Here is a 14760-nt window from a genome sequence, read left to right on the forward strand (position 1 = left end):
TTTTATTAAATGTATTGGACTCGCTTAATCATCCCTGTCACGAGTGACAGTTAATGGCAACATCTATTAAAATATGAAGTTTGTGATTAGAAGTGTCATCGGGTTAGGAACGATTCATTGTCGGACTAGGCATATCAACTCGAACGCAAGGTCATCTTCAACGTGGAATATGAAGATCAACTCGAACGTAAGGTCATCCTCAACGTAGAAAAAGGCCATATGAAGTAAGTGAAAGATTATAAAACATACTCTATTGGAAAGAGGTCATAGGTACAAAAACCCCTATCCACCGACGTCTAAGATAGATTTATTCCCATAATCCATATTGTTACGGTCGAAAGAATCCCTCAGCTAAAGGTAAATAAGACCGAAATTCTTCTTCTCCTTCACTCTCTGATTCAACTCCGTTCAACAACATTGCCAACTCTCCAATCTCTCTGCTTCTTCGTTTTGAGCTATGATCTGCTTTACAACCCTAATTCCGTAACCATTTCCCTTTCCTAATGGAGGATTCGGAGGGCGTTCTGAGCTTCGATTTCGAAGGCGGCCTCGATGCCGGCCCCACCAACCCCGCCGCCACCTCCTCCTTGCCCCTTAACCACTCCGACTCTTCTGCCCCGCCTGCCGCCTCAGCCGTCTCCAACTCCCTTTCCGGCGCCCTCGGTCCTGCTGTTTCAGCTGAACCTCCTGGCGCTTCAACCGACAACGTCGGCAACCGGAGGAGCTTCCGGCAAACGGTTTGCCGGCATTGGCTCCGTAGCCTCTGCATGAAGGGCGATGCCTGTGGTTTCCTTCACCAGTATGATAAGTCTCGGATGCCCATTTGCCGGTTCTTCCGTCTCTATGGCGAGTGCCGCGAACAGGATTGCGTCTATAAACATACCAACGAAGATATCAAAGAGTGTAATATGTATGTTTTGGGAATTGAAACTTGGAATTCAGTTTTAGTCTTTAAATTGTTGGCTGTTCGTCAGATTTACGGTTTTGGTTGTTTAATTTCTTTGTACTCTTCTTTCAATAGGAGGTGATTAAATGTCTGCTCTAATCGTTTAAGCCCTTCTTCTTTGTCCCTAGTTGTTGAATTTATTAGTATCTTATGCAGTTCATAGATTGCAGACTGGAAATTTTAATTCTTTTTTCTTCTTTAACTCTTTTTCATATTTTATTTCTTTTTTTAAATAAGAGGATGCAGTTTTCGTTAATATATGAAATTGTGCAAACATAATCTACTCTTCCATCAGGAGTATACTAAAGAGCGTCAAAATTAACAGTTACATAAGTCGTTAGACAATAAGCACCATGAAGAGGAACTTATCCAAATCGTAAGCCTCCTTCCAATCTCTTTCCTTTCTTTATCATTCTTGAATTCCTTGTTAACCATAAAGCCCAAAATTGCCTTAGCTGCATTAGTCCAAAGAGTTTTAAGCCTTTTCTTTAAAGTTTTTGCCACCCAACAACTGTATCATTATTTTTCTAGTGGAAGTGTCAAAGGACGTAGGAAATTGTTTCTTATCCAAAAAAAGAAAAAGAACAAAGGATCTAAGGGAGGTAAAAATAATGAAATAGAGTATCCCTACATCTCTCCTATACAAGCAAAGTAATTGTAGGTAATGTTGGGCATTGTTTGAATGCATACTTCTTTCCTTGAGTTTTCCCTCTTCTCAAAAAGATATTGAAGTTTTAAGTTTAAGCCATGTGTATGGCTGTAATATGAACATGCCTATTACATGTAAAGTTGATATTATCATTAGACATATTTATGGCGCCAGATCTTGAGGAATCTTCATTCAAGTTTTTACAAAATGAATCCCTGGTTTTACTTTGACGAAATTTATTGCAATAACATAATCTTTTAAATTAATTTCTATAGTACATTTTCTTAGACCCATTTTTGTTCTTTCAGAAACAATGGATGTTATACATCTGAAGGCTAAACACTGTAACTGCAGGTACAAGTTTGGTTTCTGTCCAAATGGTCCTGATTGTCGTTATAGGCACGCAAAGCTGCCTGGACCTCCACCTCCAGTGGAAGAAATCCTTCAGAAAATACAGCATTTAGGTTCATACAATTATGGCTCCTCAAACAAATTCTTTACACAACGTGGAGTTGGATTATCCCAACAGAATGAAAAATCTCAGTTTCCTCAGGGTCAGCCCCTCGTCACTCAAGGAGTAGTGACAGGAAAACCCTCTGCAGCTGAATCTGCTAATGTCCCGCAACAGCAAGGGCAACAGTCTGCACAACAAACCAGCCAGACTCCGATACAAAGTCTTTCTAATGGCCAGCCCAATCAATTAAACAGAACTGCCACGTCTTTGCCTCAAGGAATATCTAGGTGTGTCTGAAGAGACCTGAAGTCTTTTTGCATGTTACTTTAACCAAATTTTTGTATCATATGGACACAATGTTGCAGAGATATTATTTAACTTTCATTGTTCAAATCATATTTGTGCTTTTATTTGGTTACTTTAAGCCCCAGTAATCATTAGTCAATAATGTTGTTCTTCATATCAATTTGTAGTCCATGGACCACAAGAATCTTTAGGTAGAAGGAGATTCTAACTCAGTACCTTTTGAGATTTTAAGATGAGTATATGTAAATATTATATCAGATAAATTGCTTTCATTGAGAAAAAATGAAAGAATACAGAAGGGCACAAATGGTATCATCTTAAGGTATTAGTGATTTGACATGTTCTGTATCAAGCTATTAAATTCTATGTCGAAGCTTCATTACCATATGTTCATCCTCCTTTCATTTAGTATCTCATGTCAATTTCCAAGTTCTAGAAACTATTTATCCCCTCACGTTTATGGCTCTGTTACAGATTGGCTAGAATCTGTTGGCTCAAAGCTCATACTCTGTTATGTTAGGGTCTCATTAAATTTGTGGACTGAGACTTCTAACAGACCTTTTTGATGTAGTTTGCTTCAATACTTGAAATTGATGTGGTCTCTCCAGCTTCTGTAATTATACTCGCTTTGTGATTTATGCCAAGTGGAGTTGTTTTCTGTAAAACTCAATCAGCAAGGGTGTACCCTTCTTTGGTACCGTAACCTTTTCTATTCATCTCCTGATAAAGACAAGTGGTTGCCCATTTTTAATATAATTTTGCAAACAGAATAAAAAATCTGACTTTCACACGAACCTTTTAAATACTCTAAATGTTGTAATTTATTTTTGAAAGATTAGGTACTTTATTGTTAAAAGTTGCAACCGTGAGAATTTGGAATTATCTGTACAACAAGGGGTATGGGCAACTCAAAGAAGCAATGAAGCTAAACTTAATGAAGCTTTTGATTCTGCTGATAATGTTATTTTGATTTTCTCAGTCAATCGGACTCGGCATTTTCAGGTGCTAATCATTCATTATTGTGTATGTGTATGAGTTATGACACTACTTGGTCATTGAGGACCAAAGTATGTCTGTTTGAGAGAATCATACTGATTTACTATTTGCTGCTTAGGGTTGTGCAAAGATGATGTCCAGGATTGGTGGATCTGTCAGTGGGGGCAATTGGAAATATGCACATGGAACTGCACATTATGGGCAAAACTTTTCACTCAAATGGCTGAAGGTTGATATTTCGTTTCTTAGTTCTATAGTTTTGTTCAGAAACTTATCACAATTATGTATCTCATCATGCTGTTGCATTTTAGGGTATAGGGTTTAGGATGATTTTGATGCCGTCAATTTGAGCCCTGCATGATGTGATGAATAATTTGACTTTGTTATTTGCAGTTATGTGAACTATCCTTCCAGAAAACACGCCATTTGAGGAATCCATATAATGAAAACTTACCAGTAAAGGTATAGTAACTCGAGCTTGATGAAGAAAGATTTCTATTTATATTTACATCTGCAGATGTCTTTGTCATGCTTCTTCTTTTACTTGTGTTGTGAACTCTTGAAAATATTTCCCACTTCTTTTATCTTTTATGTATATGATCCTTATATTATTTTGCACTTTCTGGTGATAATATATATTACCGGTTAGGTTGAAGTAAAATTATCTGAAAGCATACTTAAGAACTTGCATCTTGTGGATGAAAGTTTATCCTTTTCCTCCTTTTTGGGTGGGTGTGGGTGTGGGTGTGGGTGTGGGGGTTACCTGGGAGCTTTCTGTAGGATTTAGTTTCTAGAAATTACATTCTGCCCCATGTGGACTGTGCGATCTTTATTTTATTTATATTCCAGGAATCATCTGGCAGAGAGTGCTAATATGGTTGACCTCACACTTTAACATGCAGCATACCGACGCCCATCATCCTTGTTTGCAAGGCTTTCTTTTGTTTTTAAGTTACTGTGTTGTTGCTTGTTTCATTGTGACCCTCTATTAGTTTTACTGCGTTATTTCTATTACTATTACTTCTTTGGTCTGGTAAGTTTGTTGTTCTAAGGCTGTTTTGTAGCCTTTAAATAGTTTCTCCTATGTTGTTATGAAAGGACATTTTAGTAAAGAATACTTCAAGATTTCTCCTATAATAGTGTTACACTATCCAGATTGCTAATGTTGGTAAAGTCTTGGGATGAATTTTTAGTCGCTGACTGACTCTCATATTCTCTGGTATGGGCAATGACCTTCACTTTTGTAAATTTCACGCATCAATGAAATTTGTTTCACATAAAATAATAATAACTGACTCCCATATCTCCCTTTCTTTAGTACGGAACAAGGGCTAGTTGTTTTTGCACAATGCTGGATCCTTTCTTCAAGTAGTTGGATGATTGAATTTTGGGGAAAAAATCTTAATGATGATGAATTGGAAGAATGGAACGAGATTATTATGTTCATTTTGGATGGTTTAGTTTCCCTTTTCAAATGTATAGGAAAAGAGATTATGTAAAGGAGATTCTCTTTTACCATGGAATTGCGTAGAGCCAGGCTTTATGAAATTTTACCTCACGTAAGCTAATTTATTTTCATGGTCAGTTTTCCTTAGTATGAGTGGCACTATGGAAAAAAAAATTGCTCGAGTATGAGTGGCACTATGGAAAAAAAATTGCTTGTGCTGTATAGGAATTTTTTCAAAGATCTCAACCACTTGTCTTGAATCCCAGATGGCTTTTCCTAGTTTGGTGCATGGCCTGTTGATTGTTCTACGCAGGTTCAAAAGGAAAGCAATTGCTTAGATGCTAAACTTTTTTTTTAAGTGCAACCCGCACTCTATTCTAATTTCTTAGGTAGGGATGGCAAAAAGCCCTGCCAAGATTAGTTCTAAGGAGGTTGAGTAAAAGACCAGGGAAATAATTTTTATCAATTATTTTTTATGGGGACGAGGTAAATTTTCCACCCTGCTTAGACTTTGGAAATTTTTTATTTTTTTATCTTCTTAAGACCTTGGCCTTCATTATACGTAGTGAGAAATGAAATATATAATTGGGCATTATAAGTTTGTAGAAAAAATACTTTCATATAATGACTGAAAATAGGATCATATTTAGTCAAAAGTATGAAGAAGACCAGAAGTTCTTGTTTCCCCTTTCCAAGATGTGGCAAAAAGGCTGCAATGGGGGATGTGGATGTGGTGGGACTTTCTGGATAAGGTTATGCGGAAGAAAGACTTTGGGTATAAATGGAGGATATGGATGTGGGGTTGTGGTAGAAAGGTGACTACTCTATCCTCATCAAAGGAATTTCTAAGGGATCGATTAAGGCTTCTAGAGGCTTGAGACAAGGGGATCTCCTATCTCCCTTTTTGTTTTTAGTTGTCGTGGATGTTTTAAGTCGCCGCCTCATCTCAAAGGGAGTGGAGGGACATATTCTTGAGCCCTTTAAGGTTAGATTGGAAGAGGAAGCCTTGTCTGAAGATTGCTGATGATACAATGTTGTTCTGTTCTTGCAATGAGGATTCTTTTTTATCCTTAATCATATGGTGGGGTTTTTCGAAGCTATCTCCAGACTAAAAACCAATAGGAGCAAGTGCCAAGTAGGCGGAGATGATTGGTTGTGAGGTTGGCTCCTTTCCCTCTTCATACCATACCTTGGCCTTCCTCGGAGGGGGGGGGGGGGGATCTCTTTTTGGGACCCCATCTTCGAATAGATTTGTAAGAGGCTTGTCTCGTGGAAGAAATGCTTCTTCTTCAAAACTGGTATACTTTGATCAAATCAGTGTTGAACGGCATCCCCATTTACTTCTCTTTATTTCATGCTTCGAGTTCGGTTCGTAAGAATATGGAGAAGTACATGAGAGACTTTCTCTAGGAGGGGGTGGATGAGGGAAAGCAAAAGATCTCATCTTGTTAGCTGGGAGGTTGTTAGGCACCCTGTGAACGAGGGAAGGCTGGAGATTAGTAATCTAAGGCTTTGCAACAAAGCCCTCCTAGCTAAGTGGCTTCGTTTTGCCCTCGAACCCGAATCTTTATGGCATAGGATCATTGGGAGTATGGCACCTATCTTTTTTATTGGGCGGCTAAAGGGGTTGAAGGCACACACTGGAATCCTTGGAAAGATATTGCGCTTGAGCTCTCCTCTTTTTCCCCTCTGGTCCATTGTGTTGTGAGGGATCGTAGGGTTCGTATTTCTGGGAAGATCAGTGGGTGGGGGATAGATCCCTCTACTCCACATTTCCTTATCTTTATCATATGTCTTCCTTTAAAAAATGTATAATCTCTAATTTGTTGGTCTAGTCGGGAAGCTCTGTGTCCTTTTCTTTTGGGTTTCGTTCTCATTTATGCAATAGGGAAACAATGTAGGTGATCTCTCTTCTGTCTTTGTTGGAAGAATGCAGTTTTAGGGAAAGGAAAAGGGATTGCAACTAGATCCTTGACCCTTTGGAAGGGTTTTCTTTCAAATCTTTCTTTAGTTAGTTATTGGATCCCCACCCCTATTAGAGAGTCGGATTAAGATTCCCAAGAAAGTTAAGTTCTTTACTTGGCTAAGTGTTTTCAGGCCAGGTGAATACTTTGGATAGGCTTGTTAGGAAGAGGACTTCATTAATGGGTCCTTTTTGTTGTATTTTGTGTCGGAAGGCAGAGGAGGATGTGGATCACCTTCTGTGGGGCTGTTCGTGTGGGAGGTCTGTGTGAAGTTATTTCTTGCAGGAGTTTGATGTGCAAATGGCTGGGCAAAGTGATGTTTATACGTCGATCGAGGAGTTCCTCCATCCGCCTTTCAGAGAGAGGTCGCTTTTTGTGGTTTGTTGGAGTATGTGCTATCTTGTGGGATATTTGGGGAGAAAGGAACAATAGAGTGCTCAGAGGTAGGGATAGGGATCCTAGTGAGGTTTATCCCTTGGGAGATTTCATGTTTCGTTGTGGGCTTTGGTTTCAGAGTTTTTTTTTTTTTTTTTTTTAATTACTCTCTAGGACACATCTTACTTAGTTGGAACCCTTTCTCTAGAAGGGTTGTTTTGTGGGCTTAACTATTTTGTACGTCCTTGTATTCTTTCATTTTTTTTTCTCAATGAAAGTTTTTTCTTTTTTTAATATCCGTGAGTGTCTAGGTCAGCTTACGCGCACTTCGAGCCGACTAATCTCATGGGACAACCTGCCTGACCCTACAACATTTGGGTGTCAAGGAAACTCATAGGAAATTAATTCCTAAGTAGGTGGCAACCATGGATTGAACCCTTAACCTTTTAGCTATTTATTGAGACTATGTCTCCCTTCTCAATGAAAGTTGTTGATTTCATACTTAAAAAGAATAATAATAAATAAATAAAACTGCAATAAAAATGTGTCAAAAAGTTGATCAAGGCAATCACCTGAGTGGAGCTGCTTCATAAGCTAACTGCACCGTGGCTTGCTGTCACTATAGGCAATCAATTGGGCGACCCAGTTCAGGTTAATCATTCCATGACCGAGAAATTTGTGAATTCACCTTGATATTTAGGAGGATTGAGAAATACAGCAAAAAACCATGATCTTTTCTTAGATAGTGGTATTTGATAGTAAGTTTGATTGAGAGGAAACGAGATGATTTTCTGGAAAATTGATGATGCTGATTGTGTTTCACATGGGATGGCTTTGATACCTTCACTATGCTTCAACTTTGAAGGATTTGAAAGTCATTCCGTTTATCTTTTAAAATTGTTCAATTGGCACCCTTTTCTACTCATTTGGTTTGAAACTGCTCATTGTCTTGGTTTCTTTCCTGTCGACCATCCACATGTAAGTAGAGGATGATTGTTTGAAGATATGATATTCTTTCCCTCATATCTTGTTCTGCAATCAGTGTTAGCATTGAATATAAATTGAGCCATCATTTTTTTAGTATTCTTACAACTGCAGATCAGTAGAGATTGCCAAGAGCTAGAGCCCTCTATTGGTGAGCAGCTGGCGTCTTTGCTTTATCTTGAGCCAGATGGTGAACTCATGGTATGCTTGCTTTGTTCATCTTGGTCCAATCAGGAAACTTTGAAATACACTCCCATTACAATGATAAGGATTACATATGCAAGCAGGCGAGGGAGAAAATAAAATTTGAGGAGATGGATTTTGGCAGTTCCAGGATTCATTATTGTGTAATTGTGTGGGATAGCTTTAGCTGGATTTCTCAAGTGTGTTATCTTATTTGTTGATCAGGCCGTCTCACTAGCAGCAGAATCAAAACGAGAGGAGGAGAAAGCAAAGGGAGTTAATCCTGATATTGGAAGTGAGAACCCAGATATTGTCCCGTTTGAGGACAATGAAGAAGAGGAAGAGGAAGAAAGTGAAGAGGAGGAGGAGGAGAGCTTTGGCCAGTCCGTTGGTCTACCACCTCAGGGCAGAGGAAGGGGTAGGGGAATCGTGTGGCCCCCACATATGCCAATGGGACGTGGTGCCAGACCCTTCCCTGGAATGCAGGGTTTTCCACCTGGGATGATGGGTCCGGATGGGCTTTCTTATGGTCCTGTTACACCTGATGGATTTCCCATGCCTGACATTTTTGGTATGGCCCCTCGTGGTTTTGGTCCGTACGGTCCTAGGTTTTCCGGTGATTTTATGGGTCCTCCAACTGCTATGATGTTTCGGGGACGACCTTCTCAACCTGGGGCCATGTTTCCCCCTGGTGGATTTGGCATGATGATGGGTCAAGGACGTGGTCCCTTCATGGGTGGGATGGGGATTGCCGGTACTAACCCATCTCGACCTGGTCGTCCTGTGGGTGTGTCTCCATTGTATCCACCTCCTGCAGTACCCTCATCTCAGAACATGAATCGAGCTATTAAGAGGGATCAAAGGGGACCGGCCAGTGAGCGGAATGATAGATATATTGTGGGTCTGGACCAAAACAAAGGCCTAGAAATGCCAAGTAGTGGACGCGATGACGAAATGCAATATAAGCAGGGATCAAAAGCCTATTCTGATGAGCAATATGGAGTGGGAACCACCTTTAGGAATGAAGAAAGTGAAAGTGAAGACGAGGCACCTCGACGATCTAGGCATGGAGAGGGTAAGAAGAAGCGGCGAGGTTCAGAAGGAGATGCGACTGCAATCTCTAATCAGTGATTACTTGTAGTTAGTTATATCTGACCAAATAGCCTCTGTTTTGCCACTGATCAGGGATGTCTTCCTACTTAGGCAAGACATAGTTGAACTTAGTGTTTTAAGTTCTAAAATTGGAGTACTCTTTTTTTTTTTCCTCTTTTCATTTTATACCTTCCTTTGTAGGCGACTTCTTGCTACGAATGTTATACATTTCTAAGTAGAGTCATAATTTACACATTATTTTACAAATTTGTAAATGAACTTTCATATGAAGGGAAGAATCTCATAATGTCGATATTTGATGATGATGTGAAGCTCTTATGTCTTCCTCCCTTGCCCCTTCATTGTTGATCCCTACTCTCACCATCTCCCTGTAAAAGAAAGGAAGGAAAAGGGGGATTGCACTTGATGACAGAAATGAAAGATTGCTAATTTGTACAAAGCATGACTATTACAAACTTCCTAATGCATCATTGAAATGTGTAATGTTTCTTATGCCAAATCCTTTCAAATTTGTGAAAACCAAATTATTCAGATTTACTTTTCCTATACCTATCTCTTATAAGGATGAAAACCAAATTATTCTTTTTCATTGCGGTGTCAATTGTGTTTACTTTTGTTGCCAAAGTGAGCATAGTTCGACTGACATTCGAGCATGTTGGTAGTCATGAGTTTTTTCTTTTACTAATTTGGTTTAATAACTGGAAAAAGGAAAAGAAGAATTTCTATATGACAAAGTCATCTTTAATAACTGAGTTCCTTAATATAATGGTAATATCAGAGCGTATGTAAAAGCTTTCTAAAAGCCTATTTGCCTCTTGAACATCCTGCATTTCGTTTATCATCATAAGATAAAATTAATAATGATCTTAAATCTTATTTCACATTTATATGTTTTATTCTATATACTATGCAATGTAAAGAAATTTTCTCCCTTTGGTGTGCATTTCTTTAGTAGGTGTATTCGACACAAAAAACTTCGGAACCATAATTTATGCTTTTATAGTAAATTTATATCAATATTTTAATACTCTTCCTCACTTAGAAAGGAAATGACATTATAGGAGTTTGAACATATAACCTCTTTTCATACCATATTAAATTACAGTCTCCAAGGGAAGGCCCTATTGACAAGGGTTTAGGGTCTCTTGGTCATATCAATTTTAGAGGCTTCAAGTTTGAATTTGAGTGAGCTTAATACTAAAAACTCTCGAAAAAAAGAAAAAAACTATATTAAATTACCATAGAACTCAAAAGTTTAAACTGATAGATTACTATAAATTTAATTTTTTTTTTTCATTGATACTATAACACTCCCTTCATCTTACTTTTTTAATACAACAAATGTAAGATATGAGAATTTAAATCTCCAACCTTAAGGAAAGAAGTACACGTCAATTACCACTAAACTATTTTTCATGTTGGCATACTCTAATTCACTTGCGGACTTGAAAATTTATAGAAAGCAAAACAGGTGAAGGTAAATATTAAAGAAAGTTTGAACAAAAAAATTCATATTCAAATATCATGTTTTATCACCGATCTAATTTAGAAGTACTAGAACCAACCTTGTATTTAAACCTAAATTAATCATATGAAGCTTAAACTGATTCTGTGGTTCTATCAGGCTGCTGGGTAAGAAGATTTTTTCAAAATATATCTATCTACAAATAGAACAAAATGTACATCTGAATTAGCAACAACAACATTCTTCCCTATTCTGCCATTTTTGTCAGTGATCATTAATCTGTAAAGTGGTTTAAATAAATTCACTGAATTTTTCTTTTTAAAAAAGTATTATAATTAAAATGATGGATGAGGGAACCGAACTCTAACCTGGAGATTCATAATACAAATAATATGTCACTCGAACTATCTTGATAATTCACCAAAACTTTAGTGGACAGTAAAAAAGAAGCTGCCACTTGGCAATTGCCATTGCCACCTATTACTTTTTTTTAAAGATAAAGCTACCAAACTTTTTTGGTTTACTATTATTTTGAAATTCTAGGACACAAGAGAAAAATTATATTACTCAAAAAGAAAAAGAAAAAGAAAAAAATGTCTTCTTCCATTTCTGCTTGTGAAATTTCAAGCTCCAAACTTCCATGGAAGTACCGTTTATTACTCCGACTAGGTACTATAATCACCGACGCTTGTTGCCGATCCAATTTCACCGTCAACCGTTGGCTCACCGGAATCCTCGACTGGAAAATCCCTCCTTCTACCAAACCAATCGACGGCGTCTCCTCTTTCGATCTCACCATCGACACTTCCCGCAACCTCTGGGTTCGAATCTTCAATCCCATTATCGACGGTGAACATCCAAATCTTCAATCTGTGCCGGTGATTTTCTATTTCCACGGCGGTGGCTTTGTCTTCTCTTACGCCGATTCAGCCCTCTTCCACATGGCTGCTCACCGATTGGCCAAACAGTTACACGCCGTTGTAATCTCCGTCAACTACCGCCTCGCTCCGGAGTTCCGGTGTCCATGCCAATACGACGATGGATTCGACGCCGTGAAATTCATCGACGAAACGGATGAGGGAATCCTTCCGGAAAAGGCGGATCTGAGCCGTTGCTTCATTTTGGGGGAAAGCGCCGGAGGAAATCTAGGGCACCACGTGGCAGTGAGAGCGAGCGAGTACACGTTCAAGAAACTGAAGTTGATTGGTTTTATAGCGTCGCAGCCATTTTTCGGCGGGGAGGAGAGAACAGAGTCGGAGATGCGGCTGCGGAATCAGCCGCCGTTGAGTCTGAGACTTTGTGATTGGTTCTGGAAGGCGTTTTTGCCGGAGGGGGAAAATCGAGACCACGCGGCGGCGAATGTGTTTGGGCCGAATGGAAGAGATGTTTCGGAGGTGGTGAAGTTTCCGGCGACGGTGGTTTTCGTCGGAGAGTTGGATCTGTTGCAGGATGGGCAGAGGAAGTACTATGAAGGGTTGAAGAGAATGGGGAAGAATGTGAAAATGGTGGAATTTCCAAACGCCATTCATGGATTCTTTGCGTTTTGGGATCTGCCACAATATTCTTCCATGATTAAAGAGATGAAGGATTTCATTGCCACCGAATTCCATAACTCTCCTCCATTAATTGTTCATGGTTCTTCCTAACAAAGTCATAGGTTCATGGTTGAATTATAAACTACTTTCGAGGACATAGTTAGTTGTGTTTGGGTTGACTTTTTAAGTATCTAATAAGTCTTTTAGAGTGTTTGGATTGACTTTTTAAGTATCTAAATAAGTCTTTATATATGTATAGAAAAAATATTTATAAACCATTAGAAAGTCAATCTAAATGGATCTTTAGTTACTCCAAACTAGAGTTTTTTTTTTTTTTTAAAGATAATATGTAGGGTTGATCTCGAATTTATGTTCATGAAGGTTTTCTTTTTTATTAGAATACCATTTTAGTTCTCTATTAATAAATCTTAATCTTGTGAAGAAAAACTATTTATATAAAATAGTAAAATTTTAATTTTTTTTTTTATAGAGGATGATATAAATCTATCGATATTGTTTTTTTATTCCTATAAATAGGTTCACATCTTTATTTTGAAGATTTTTCAAATTTAAACTTATTTTTTTCTATAAATTATCATTATGATTTCTATATTTTAAAAATTAAATAATTTTAGTTCTTATATTGTTCAATTTTAGTTATTGTATTTTTTAGAACAGTTAAATTTAGGGTCCTTTTTAAATATAAAAGATATTTATAAATATTTATACTTTATAGCAAAAAATTTAAAAAGTACAAAACATTTTTGGAAATTTTCTATTTATAAGAATTTTCCTAAATTTAGTCCATATTACTTGTTTATTGTTGATTTATAAATATCTATCGTGACATTTTGTCTATGAAGCACAGATATTTCATGTGAAGCAAAGAATCCGACACGTATCAAATACCGATACTTTCAGATACTTCACAGATACGTATCTGACACGCGATTTGACGTATCTATTTTTAATCTAAAACTATGCACCTATTTAAAAAACTCACTACTCGAGTCCAAAACTAAAGGAAAACAAAAAAAAATAACGGATCAAATCCAATCATCTAATCTCCATCTTCACATTTGAGTCCCCACAAAATCCACTAAAATATAAACCATTTGAATATCTTCAACAATTCAATGAAGAAGTTCTTCGTTTATCTTCATACTTCTCTCTTAATCTTCTTCTTATTCTTTTTCTTTGCAATATGAGTCACTTTTCTATTGCATTTTATTAACTATTGTACTTCAACATCTTAAATGTTGCTTTTTTTTTTATTATATTTGAGTGTTTGTAGTCTATTTTGTGCTATTGTTATTAAATTGTATGCTTAATTTATCTATATTCTAGATTTTTTAAAAAGAAAAAGAAAATATACCTTCAAGTATCCTCGTTTTTTAAAAATATATATATTAAAAAAAATGACACATACTTAAACGTATCCGTATCTTAGTTTTTTAGAAATTGATGAATTGCCGTATTTGATCATATCCGTATCGTGTAGTCATATCTGTGTCTGTACTTCATAACATTTTATTATATTTATAAATAAGTTAACTTATGATAACAACTTAAAAAGGAATTGTCATTAATTAACATTATCACTATAAATTTTGAAAATATATTCACATACTATATTCATTTTTTATCAAACCAATTTGATAAAAATTAAATAACAATGACTAAATTTAGAATTTATTAAACGAGAGGGACAATACTTAATTTATTTTATCAAATCGATTCGATACGGTAATAATTTACAGAAAAACACCATGTACGAAAATGCAAACATAAGCATTTCTTTTTTTTGTTGGAAACATCAACAATAATACCTAAAGTACATCAATCAAAATAATATTAACATTTTTGTCTCATAAATTATCCATCATGTACATCCGCCATTTTAGGGCTTCAATGACAATTTTTTCTTTTTCTTTTTCTTTTTTTTGGGGGGGGCGGGGGGGGTCGTAGTGAATCAATGACGCAATAGTCAAAACTGACGGAATTGAAGTTATAGACCTACTAAAAACATAATTTAATAGTGACAAGATAAATGACTAAATATCGATAGCTCATCTGGAAGAATAACAAAATCAATTAATTTTGTAAATCTACGACGTCATGTCAGACCGAGAACACCAGTGACCTTGATATTTAACATTAATCTATAAAATTATTACTTTGTAAACAATTGCAATTCAATAAATAAATTTCGATTATAATTATAATGACTATAAAAATCTATAATGTATTCATTCCAAGGCCTTTATCATCATCATTACACCATTATATCAAGAATGGATCCAATTATTTAACCTGGAAAATTTCAAATCAACATAAAAAGTG

The 14760-nt window shown here is 36.8% G+C and overlaps 1 protein-coding gene and 1 pseudogene across 2 annotated transcripts; both read left to right on the forward strand.

The window, feature by feature from the left end:
* Positions 1 to 247: 247 nt before the first annotated feature.
* Positions 248 to 9722, forward strand: LOC120079671 (30-kDa cleavage and polyadenylation specificity factor 30-like). Its single transcript, XM_039033974.2, has 7 exons — positions 248 to 910; positions 1950 to 2336; positions 3195 to 3357; positions 3470 to 3580; positions 3745 to 3813; positions 8236 to 8322; positions 8530 to 9722. Exons 1-7 carry the CDS (start codon positions 504 to 506, stop codon positions 9433 to 9435), a joined length of 2130 nt encoding a protein of 709 aa, XP_038889902.2. The 5' UTR covers positions 248 to 503; the 3' UTR covers positions 9436 to 9722.
* Positions 9723 to 11237: 1515 nt separating this feature from the next.
* On the forward strand, positions 11238 to 12864 carry LOC120079956 (putative carboxylesterase 18 pseudogene; annotated as a pseudogene). Its single transcript, XR_016530154.1, has one exon. The product of XR_016530154.1 is annotated as a putative carboxylesterase 18 pseudogene (transcript).
* The last annotated feature ends 1896 nt before the right edge of the window (positions 12865 to 14760 follow it).

The sequence above is a fragment of the Benincasa hispida genome, chromosome 6, assembly GCF_027475165.1.
Source record: "Benincasa hispida cultivar pf3 chromosome 6, pf3_genome.v1.1, whole genome shotgun sequence".
Classification (NCBI taxonomy): domain Eukaryota; kingdom Viridiplantae; phylum Streptophyta; class Magnoliopsida; order Cucurbitales; family Cucurbitaceae; genus Benincasa; species Benincasa hispida.